General features: G+C 37.2%; 1 protein-coding gene across 4 annotated transcripts; it reads left to right on the top strand.

The window, feature by feature from the left end:
• The first annotated feature begins 4,260 nt into the window (after positions 1-4,260).
• On the top strand, positions 4,261-11,189 carry LOC110785815 (uncharacterized). Of its 4 annotated transcripts, none has more exons than XM_021990328.2 (8): positions 4,261-4,361; positions 4,482-4,538; positions 5,389-5,599; positions 5,693-5,732; positions 5,836-5,916; positions 9,182-9,368; positions 10,133-10,400; positions 10,765-11,189. In XM_021990328.2, the coding sequence occupies exons 3-8, from the start codon at positions 5,543-5,545 to the stop codon at positions 10,969-10,971; spliced, it is 840 nt and encodes a 279-aa protein (XP_021846020.1). In that variant the 5' UTR covers positions 4,261-4,361; positions 4,482-4,538; positions 5,389-5,542; the 3' UTR covers positions 10,972-11,189. The 4 variants fall into 4 exon arrangements, with proteins under 4 accessions (XP_021846020.1, XP_021846021.1, XP_056687264.1 ...); XM_021990329.2 differs by having other exon boundaries at positions 4,262-4,361; positions 5,410-5,599; XM_056831286.1 differs by lacking the exon at positions 4,261-4,361 and having other exon boundaries at positions 4,368-4,538; positions 5,410-5,599.
• Positions 11,190-11,430: the final 241 nt, after the last annotated feature.

Raw genomic sequence — 11,430 nt, 5'->3', positions numbered from 1 at the left:
GCCTGGCTTCGTGCTGGGCCTTGCGTCTAGCAAGCTCGTCCGATGTTTATTTCGTACGTCGCACTTCCAATTCGTTTTCCGATTCCGGAATTCATTTTCGATTCGAACAATATTTAATAATTCCGATTCCGGAATTTATTTCCGATTCGAACAAATATTTAATATTTTCGATTCCGGAATTTATTTCCGATTCCGATAATATTTTCGATTCCAGCAATATTTCCGTTTCCGGCAATATTTCAGATTCCGACAATATTTCCATTTCCAATAATATTTTCCGATACGTACCATGTTTTCGTTTCTGGCAACATCTACGATTTGGATAATATTTATATTTCCTTTACGATCCATATTCCATTTCCGGCAATATCATCGTTTCCGGAGTATTCATAATTTGCCTTTTGACGATTTCAGCTCCCACTGGAACCGAGATCCGTCGATTCAGAATATTCATAAATGGAGTATTTAATTCACTTAAATACTTGATCCGTTCACGTACTATTTGTGTGACCCTACGGGTTCAGTCAAGAGTAAGCTGTGGATTAATATTATTAATTCCACTTGAACTAAAGCGGCCTCTAGCTAGGCATACAGTTCACTTGATCTCACTGAATTATTAACTTGCATAATTAATACTGAACCGTATTTATTAGACTTAGCATTGAATGCATACTTTGACCCATCTATTATCTATGGTAACAACTTTAGATAATAGATGGGTCAAAGTATGCATAAATTTATTTATTTTCAAAAAATTATATGTTGTTTTTTTAATGAATTTTATTAGGGAGAGGGGGTATAGCCATTAGGGATATGCGGATATCTCTATTGAGCTATACCTGGAAATTTGTGCAATTTTTTTGTCCAAATACGGAACTTGTTTTCACATGGGTCAGACTGAGCCTATAGAATACTCCTATTCAAGTAATCCAACCCATTTATACAACCCTTTTGAGTTTTAAGTCATTTAAATATATGTTCGATCTGATATGAACTTCTCTAATCAAAATATTAAAGGTCATTCATAAGTTGTATTATTTTCACCTTATTCTTATTGGTTATTATTTATAAAAAAATAAAAATCAAACCACACTAGAACAATTAAGAAAAAATTAGACTAAATAAAAAAAACAAGGAAAAAAACATTTGACATAAAATATTCAGACTAACAGACCAAAAAAATCAGATATATTAGAAAAAAAATCATATGTAACAAAAAAATACTAGAAAAATCAAGTCAAATCAGATCATACTACAAAACTAAGGCCTTGTTTAGTTCACCTTATTTCAGGACCTTATTACTTATTTCAGATCTAATCAGATTAGATCAGATCAGACCAGATCAGATCAGATCAGAAAAAATAAGTTCAGATCAGATCAAATCAGACAAAATAAGTTCAGACCAGACCAGACCACACCAGATCAGATCATACCAGATTAGATCATACCAGATTATTATTATTATTATTATTATTATTATTATTATTATTATTATTAATATTATTATGGGAAAACACCAAAACGTTACAAGCTTAACAAGCTACAAAGATCAAATGAACTACAAGAAGTTGGAGGGGAGCCGAGATACAATCTGGGCCCCCACTCCTCTAGCTATGGCGAACCCGATCCTGCTGAAAATGTGGGCAGCTGCCCGCGCCCCAATGTCTTGAGTCCTGGAGTACGTCTGGACCCGCTTCAGCAAAGAAACAGCCCCTTTCTCTAATTCCCCAAAAGAAGAGAAGGAAAAAGGAAAGAAACCGTAACCCAAAGCCCTACAACGTGCCCCATACTTATCCTGCTTCCGCTGCGCTGCAACCGCCACAACCCGACCCGGAACGAAGCCTGACAACCCAGATTGCGTCATAGGGGAAGACCCAGTCAAGTCAACACACACATCTAGACCGCCATCCCATGAGTAAAGCAATATATCTGCAGGACGAAGAGCTCCATCACTCTCAGTAGTCAGCCCAACATCAACCTCCTTGCGGGCAGAGATCCCCGACCGATAGCAAATATCCAAAAGGGTATCACGAACAACATTATGTCGATGTTTGATACCCACAAACCCAGCACAAGACACGGCATGATCCCCATAAATGTCCCCGTCGAAAACCCGAGAGCAAGCAGAACACGGCGTCGAATAAGAGAACAACGGAATACCCAACCGATAGCAAAGAACCGAACGATAAGTCTTACCGTTCATAGTCTGGCCTAACCCCGAGATGGGGACTGCCCGCAACCAAGCTGAGGAGTGATCCCCCTGCTGTGATTTCCATAGGGCAACAAGACGTGAAGATAAGGAGTAGGCGGATTCCGCATCAGCAGTAACCTTCGTGAAATATAAGTCTGCCAATTTCTTCATGAGTCTGGGGGCAGCGATCTCACTAGGGCTACGCATAAGGTCGGTCTCCACGGTCCTATTGAAAAGACCAAGAGCATCATCAAAGGCCGGTCCCGGACCATCAACACCTGAAAGCCGAAGAAGCGAATCCTGCAAACCAGAAGACTGCAAACGAGATGCAAGAAAAGCATAATGCCGAACATCACCAGCTGAATAAACACCCAATCCCCCATAAGAATAAGGCAAGGTGGAAAGGCGCCATTGCCAGTCACCGAACCCAGGTCCCGAAGCAGTCACGATGCGCTCTAAAGAAGCCCGCAGAGCCACATCAAAAGATAATTGGGCCGCTTCGAAAAGATGAGGCGGACAAGTGCGCATAGCAAAGTAGAGTTTAGAAACTCCAGTACACGCACGAAGAAGCAACAACTCACACTGGGGATCATTAAGCTTGGCTACAGCATCCATCAACACAACAGTCTTCGACACACGCTGCGAAACAACCTCCTTACAAAAAGAAGAATCCGTACTGACTGGGCCACCAAGCAACTTAACACCAAGCTCAGGACGAGCAATATCCGTAGGAAAGACACCCTCTAGACGACAGCGTGGGTCCTCCGAAGGCCAGAAAACCTCCGTCTTCTCAACATTAACATGGAGACCTAAACGAGGCCCCTCCTCCAAAATCAACTCCAAGACCTGCCCAACCACCAAAGTGTCACCAATAATAGTGCCATCGTCCAAGTACCATGCCTGAAGAGATAGATCAAATGCGTCTCGAATTCGACACACCAATGGATGTAGAACCAGAGAAAAAAGCAAAGGGCCGAGAGGATCCCCTTGTAGGATTATGTTCATATCCAGATAATAACTGATCATTACAGATATAAATGATATAAATAGTAATAACAATAATAATATCCAGATAATAACTGATCTGTACAGATCACGTCCATATCATGTTCAAATCTGCATAGATTTTGTCTACATCAGAACCGATCCTTACAGAACCAATATGTTCAGATCAAAACCGATTTGTACAGATCATGTCCAGATTATAATCGATATATGTAGATTATAACTGGTCTAGATATCGACTCTGTACAGATTATGTTCATATCAGAATTGATCTGCAAAGATCATCTCCATATCAGAATTGATTTGTGCAGATCATGACCAGATCAGAACTGGTCTGTACAGATCATGACCAGATCAGAACTGATCTGTACAGATCATGTCCAGATCAGAACTGATCAGTACAGATCATGTCTAGAGAAGAACTTATCTGTACAGATCATGTCTAGAGAAGAACTGATCTGTACAAATTATGTCCATATCAAAACTGAACTATACAGATCATGTCCAGATCAGAACTGAACTGTACAGATCATGTCCAGATCAGAACCAAACTGTACAGATCATGTCCAGATCAGAACTGAAATGTCCAAATCATGTCCATATCAGAGCTGATCTGTACAAATCATGTCTAGATCAGAACTTTTGTACAAATCATGTCCAGACCAGAACCGATCTGTAGAGATCATTTCTAGATCAGAACTTATATGTCTAGATAATAACCGATCTATCTAGATCATGTCTAGGTCTATCTAATATAAGGAACAGTTAAATAATGAGCAAAGTCAAATAAATAATAACAATATTATAAATTTGTGTAACATTTATTTTACACGTAAGTCGCTTAATATTAATAAATGTAGATTTTTGTTTAAACTTAGTTATAAAGAATCAGATCAGATCAGATCAGACCAGATCAGATCAGATAAAAAAAATAAGTTCAGATCAGATCAGATCAGAAAAAATAAGTTCAAATCAGACCAGACCAGATCAGATCAGATCAGAAGAAATAAGGTGAACTAAACAGGGCCTAAGCCTAAGTTACTTTTGACCCATCTATTATCTATGGTAACAATTTTAGAGTTCATCTCACGTCAGGTTCTAGATCTCGTCGCTACTCCGTAGTCGTACTCCCCCCATCAATTCATCACCCTCTCCGACGTTACTGGTAAATTTCGTTCCCTTATTTTCTCTCCATTACGCAACCCCGTTTCCCCGCCACCGTAAATCTGGATCTGCTCTCGTCACCTCCACTTCTTCGCTGACCTCTCTCTTTCCCTTTCTCCAGATCACAGGCTGTCTGGTCTCCGGCAATTTTCTGTATCCCTCCTCCAATTTTGAACTGGTAAGCTCTCTCATCTTTTTTCCGATTTTTTTAATAATCAGTTTTGCTTCTGATTTTGTTTCATATTCGTTAGCCAAGTGTGATTGTAATTCATGGATGTTTTAGTGTTGGTTGAAATTTCGAAATGTATGTTTGTGGAAATCGAATTAGCTAGTTGTGTTAATCTGCTATATAGAACCTGCATTTCACGCTAAATTTTGAGTGAAACCAGTAAATTAGAGCTCCAATCAAGAACATTAAATAGGAGGAAAGCAGATGCTCTTACATTATCATCATATAGGTGAAGAAATTACTCCTTGACCTCTGTTCCGAATTTATCGTCACTATGATAATATAATACGAAGTAATAACATATGTTGTAATGTGACAAACTAAATCAGGATGGAGGTAGTATATGTTTTCATTCAAATATGCAATTCAATCACCGTTGTGCACATATATTTGGACGATCCACGGTTATGGCAGCTAGCTTTAACTATTTGTAATGATAGCTAGTTGCGAAAGGACCTTCATTCTTGGTCGTGAAACCTAATAATGTAATTTGAACGAGTAATTTGACGAAAATGTAATTTGTACTAGTAAGATGACTATTATCCGGATGGAGGTAGTAATGTAGTATATGCTTTCTATATAACAAACAATTTAATCAGAGAGGCATAGATGTGTATTCGTGATTCAAGTTATAATAGCTAGTTGTGTTTGTAATGGTCACTAGATGGCAGAGGATTTTAGTTTGTTAATCATGAAACTAAAAATGGTGAAATTTGTATGACTTTTATGCCTCAAAAAGCTGCTAATATTTCTCTGCTGTTTTTGTAATATTTGTTCGCATTGTTGGGTGTTTCTGAAGTTGTTGCTTGCTTTCCGTTAGCCTTGACTTGGGAGGGCTGTAACCGACAGAGAGTCCCTAGTTCTCAAAGAACACTTTCATCTGGATCGCAATTACAACTAGAAGGCTCTGGAAAAATCATTCCTCTATTCTCTCTTAAACCACAAAACCAAAGATGATGTCCGGCAATTACACTACCATTGACAAACAGAACGTCTCTGGATCTGTTCCTGTAAAATTTCTTGTCTCTTTACAATGATCACTTCCTTTGATTTCGCCTTTTCTTCTCAGGTTTATGTTGATTTTCTCTCTCTGTTGTTTGCAGGCAGTTGGAGAATCCGGCCATGTTTCAGTTAATTTCGCCGGTATATTTCTTCATCTACGCTCCTTATTTCTAATTTTAATTTGATGTCTGATTTATTACTTACTTGTTTACTTTCTTTTATTATTTCTTATGGTGGGCGTTAGAATCGAATCTTCAGACATTTCCTCCATCAGAAACATCAGGAAAGATGGCCAGTGGTTCTAGACCTCCTCGAGATGCCGATGGTGCGTTGAATACTTGGATTATATTTAAAGTTTTAGAGCATTTCGCATGGTTTATGCCTTTCAAATCTTTATATAACCTTGTTAAATCTTTTGGAGTTTATAGCTAATTATTGCTCAATATCTCATAGACCCCTTATCTTTAAATTATAACCGCTCTATTCTTGACCTTCCTACTATTCCTACCCTTCTAGGGCTTTGGTTTCATTGGGGTAAGGTTTATGTAATTATGCATTTCCAGCTATGACATGTTTCAAGAAAATTATTTCATTTGACCTCCATCGTGCTGATGTTTATATTATTTATAGTTTTGTTCCTCTGTGTATGGTTTCAGACTTTTAGGGGTATGAATGTTGGACAAAAACAATTTGTGACTATGATAATGGGTCACTATTGACAGTGTTGGTGTTTTTATGTCATATTAGATCATGAAGGAAAAAAACTTCTAGGAAGATATTTTATCTAAGATTTAAGGCATTGTGATTTCATATATATACATTTTGTGTTAACCTTCGGCCTTTGACTGCATTTTTTCTTTCTAAAGGTCAAAGCTAACATCTCTTATGTTGATTCATCAATAACCTAGGATTACAATGACTATCTTACTTGGATTCTTCATTTCACCTCAAGTACTACAAGACTATTCTTCATAATTAGAGCCTTATTCCAAGCAGATGGGATCACTACATGGACCAAAATGTTATTCCCTTATCTCATGTGGACTGTTCTCCTTCACCTACCCCTTTGCCTGAAATATGATGCAGGGACCTAATTGTTTCACCCCCCCCCCCCCCCCCCCCCAACACACACACACATTTTTTATCCCTTTTATCAAGGTTATCTTAGGTCTACCTAAAAATTATTTTAGTGTATTCATTTTTCTAAGCCTCATACCTATGGATTGGTGCCTCTTATGTTGGTGTTGGACTTGGTTAAACCACTGTACTTTTTCTTCATTGTAGACTCTATCAGTTCTCATGTTCTAACACCCAAATTCACATGTGCATTTCTGCCACATTACTAGGTGATTGTAGCTATACGCCTATACTGCTATACAGAACTAAGCCTTCAGTTCCTCAAACTTGAATTATTATTCTACACCGTTTTCATTTTATTTACCTGTGAATGGGTGTGTAGATGTTGGGTGGGGGAGGTATGGATTATTCAGTGAATCTAGAGAGATTATGTGCCCTTTTACCACTGTGTTTTTGTCTCCCTTTTCTGATAAGAGAGAGAAAAAGGAAAATAAATAAATTCAAGGTTAGCAACAATAGAATTGGTGAACTTTGAGTTTAGCTTCTCAAAATGAGAGGAGAACCTAGACGCTAGGGTCCCTGGATACGTCACTGACCAACTGTACCATTAGTATTCCATAAATTAAGGTAAACATCATGGTTAATTATTCTCATATAGCATATTGCTAAAAGTTGCAAAGGGCTAAAATGAATAGCACTTTATCAAATTAACCTTCTTTTAACTTTTTTTAAATTAACTCATAGGTAAGAAAAGTAGCATAAAACATACTTCTCCAAGCTAATTATTGATTAATTTAAAATCTATAATATCATCATCATTATGCTGATGTGGAGCGTTACATCATCTTCCGATTGTCGCTTCTCTTTATCATTGTTTCAGTAAGGGCAGTAACATCATGGAGCTACTGGGTGATCTAGAAGTGAAGCGCTGCCACAAGGCCCTTCCGTTATTGCAATAAGTAATCTGTTTCTTGATTTTGTTGCAGTAGTGAGATAGCTAGGATCATAGGCATCTACAACTTTACCAACATAACCCTTGCAACATTGACTTTGTGGTCAAACTCAATCAACTTTGTACATTGTTCTCGATCACCATAGCATTCGTTAAAGTTAGTTTGAAGTAATTGTTAATTTTAGGCTAAAGCTATGAGTAGAATGCTAAATTCATTTAGTTAACACCAAATGCCATGCGAGTTTGTCAAAATTCCTAAATTTGTACTACTTTCAGAAATATATTTAAATGTGCATAGCCTTGAATAACATAACTTATGATTATAATCTCAGAGAAGTACTTTCAAATTGGATGATGGAATAAAACTCTCACGTTGTGACCTGAAACAAACTTTGATGATTTAATGTCCCAAGTTAACCTATACTACTTGAACCAGATAAAGTATCTGACGTCTAACTCACCATGGCCTAAAGATTCTTTTTTTGGATATAGGAATTCTCTCCTATGTTTGAAACAAAAGAGTATAAACATTAGAAATATATGAAAAAAGTACGATGAATATTTTAAAGATAAATGGTTGTCTCTATTTCCATTGGAAGAGGGCGAATACATATTAAGAATAACTAGTTAGTGCCCTGGGCGATTCCCCGGATAGTAGAAAAATGGATCAATTAGATTATTATAACTCGTTTTGAGTCTAATTTAATTTGTTACATTATAATATAACTTGCTTTGAATATGCTTTAATAAATTTTATCATGTAAGGATTAGTAACTCGTAAAAGTAACGACTAATTTGTGATGTGAGATTATTAAGAAATGATTCAAATCGTTTTTCTAATTATATTGACTTAATATAATTTTGAACGCATAAGAAACAACAAAATTGGAAACAACCTCTCTGCAATTGTAGGGGTAAGGTTGCGTACACCCGACCCCCCCTTACCCCGCTTCTTGTGGGAGCTTCTTTGAGGCAATGGGGTAATGATGATGATAAAGAAACAACAAAATAAGTTGTGGCATAGTAGTTAAAATATGTGATCAACAAATGAGAAGTCATAGGTTCGAAACCTATAACTAACATTTTTTCATGATCAAGAAAATTATATGAAATGTTATGCCAAAGATGACGATGCGTCATGTCATCGTTGTATAGGGAGCGATGTGGCGATATGGCATTCCATGCCTTGGAGTTTTAATAATAGTATAGATTGTGTGTGAGTGTGTGTGTGTGGGGGGGGGGGGGGGGGGGGAGGGTAGAGTATCTGAGTCTGGTTGAAATGTAAAGAATGGAACACAAAGAAAAGACAAAAGTCACTTGCCTCTTTGACAAGTTGCTCACTAACTCACAATACTTTTTTTTTTTTTTTGAAGGGCGCTAACTCACAATACTTGTTGACCTCTTCTTTGCAAGTTTATGATATTGCATACCCATAGAACATTAGGTTTTCTGGTGCTTCTGTTTAGCTTACAGATATTTCTTTTATTACTGGTATTCAAGGATGTAATAACTTGGTTGTAATAGCTCTTTGCACGTACTAACTCTTTATGTTCCTTATTAGATACATTCTCCAAACCAGGTGCTGGTTCTGATGCCCCTCAATCCAGTGGTTGGCTTGGGATATTCAGTGTTGCTGCTTACCAACCATATTTTGATGTTGATACTTCTGATGTCTTGGAGAGGATTAAAGAATCACTTTTTCCATGGAAAGGAAATTTCACAGAGTTGATCTCCAACAGCCCAGATTTGTGAGTTTTATTGTTGTTTTTATCTAAGAATCTTTATGCCTATTGCCTAGGTGTTTGATAATAATCCAATTTTTTGTGTGTGTTACTACTCCAGTCTTCAGTATTGCTTGCATGATGATAAATGTTGCTTTTGTTTGTAAACTTGAGCTTTGTAATACCTTGTTAAATTTTCGGCATCCAGTAAAATTCAAGAAAATCAATCTAGTAATGTGAATGCTGTGTAGAAATGGAGGAACATAGACAGGTGAAGGCAAGGGAAAATTATGTCAAATTTCCATGCCTGGAACTTTTCTACATGCACTCTCCGTGTTTTCACAGAATATAAGGTCTTTCACACTATAATATAAATCACTGAACTTGATGTTGTCATGGAGAACTGGGTATGTTTGTTCTTGTAGAGATGTCTGTGTATAGAGGGAGCTGGGGAAGTACTTTTGGAGCATTTACATTTGTTGGTACTGCTGTTGTCAGGGCTTAGTTGTCACATTATTAATTCAAATTTACATAACCATAGTCGCACTTACTTCTTGATAGAGATAAAATTTTCAAGTGCTATATGCATTTGAATTGAATGCAGTTCTTACTTCTCAGTCTTTTTGTACAATAGCAAATTAACAATAATTATGGGTCTGTTTGGCAAACATTTCAATTTTGAAAAGTATGAAGGGGAAGTTGGAAAATAATTTTTGAGGATTTGGCACTTGAATCATTTCAGTTCCTCTAATGCAGCTGGTGACATTTACTAATTGCTGAATATTGAACAGGTATGGACCATTTTGGATATGCACTACACTAATATTCATTGCTGCAGCCATTGGTACATTTGTTACATATTTTTCACACAAGATACAAAGCAAAGAATATAATTATGACATAAGCCTCGTGACCTGGTCTGCTGGTTTGTTCTATGGTTATGTGATGATCGTTCCTCTGGGCCTTTATTTGGTGCTAAAGTATTTCTCCGCACCATCGGGCTTTGTCCAATTGCTCTGCTTGTATGGTTACTCCTTGTTTGTGTTTGTTCCTGCGTTGGTAAGTTGTCCTTGGTTAAACCTGAAAGTACACTTGTGTAAAAATAAATTGATAACGAATATCTGCATTATGAACAAGTTATCTTGATAAATTATTGGCCTTGTCATGGTAGTGGTTAAAACTGAAAACTGAAAATGTCAAATGTGTGGTTTGCTACTTGCTCTTTTAATCAGTGGCTACATATTTTATCTACTGCAAATTGAAAGCTAAATCAAGTAGTGAACTAACTCGTCCACTTCTTTTGTTTATCCTGTTCTAACGGAGTCAGAAAGAATCCGTTTATCATAAAAGGTCGCTCTGAGTATATGAAAAACTGAATTGTTAACTCAATGTGATGACTGATGGGTATCCTTTTGGATTGCAGTGTTTGTCTATTGTGCCCCTGGATATATTCAGATGGGTGATTGCAGGTGTGGCCGGGCTTATGTCTGCAAGCTTTGTCGCCCTCAATCTCAAAACGCACATTGAGTCAGCTGGTGAAAGGTGGTTCCTCATCGTTGTTGCAATATTTTTGTTGCAAGTAGCTTTGGCAATTGCACTCAAGATCTACCTATTCACGGTTTCAGTTTAAAAACATTATTGAACCAGAGATTATATAGAGAAGGGTTCGGATGCATATGATGTAGTTTTATTCTCCAGAAACTTAATTTTATAGATCTACACATAAGGAAGAATTTGGCCAGAATTTTGGCTGTCAATGTTAACAACGAGCGATCTGTTGACCGAAACTTGATTGTATTAATTCATTTTTGGCAATATAAGTTGGAAAGACAGGGTATATTTGGTTGACGTTCCTTCATTCTGGCTCAGCTTATCAGCTGTAGATTTCAAGTTTAATTGATTCCCGTAGTTAAGAATTTGTTTATAGATTTTCAAAATAGTAAAACAATTTCTCGTTCTCCAAACTTGGGTGGCAAGAGTTTTCCAAGGTTCGAAAATGTAATTCGGAGTAATGTTAGTGGCAATGCCTCGTTTTCCTCTCTATTTCTTACCTTCCACTTTCACTTCTTCTCTTTCTTCCCATCTCGGC

This window comes from Spinacia oleracea, chromosome 6, assembly GCF_020520425.1.
Source record: "Spinacia oleracea cultivar Varoflay chromosome 6, BTI_SOV_V1, whole genome shotgun sequence".
In the NCBI taxonomy this organism is placed as follows: domain Eukaryota; kingdom Viridiplantae; phylum Streptophyta; class Magnoliopsida; order Caryophyllales; family Amaranthaceae; genus Spinacia; species Spinacia oleracea.
This window is presented reverse-complemented; position numbering and strand designations above follow the sequence as displayed.

Excerpts from the sequence above, each read along its gene's own strand:
- LOC110785815 (XM_021990328.2), top strand. The coding sequence starts at position 5,543 with ATGATGTCCGGCAATTACACTACCATTGACAAACAGAACGTCTCTGGA. Across the intron at positions 5,733-5,835 it reads TGTTTCAGTTAATTTCGCCG|AATCGAATCTTCAGACATTT; the intron begins GTATATTTCTTC and ends GGTGGGCGTTAG. Across the intron at positions 5,917-9,181 it reads ACCTCCTCGAGATGCCGATG|ATACATTCTCCAAACCAGGT; the intron begins GTGCGTTGAATA and ends GTTCCTTATTAG.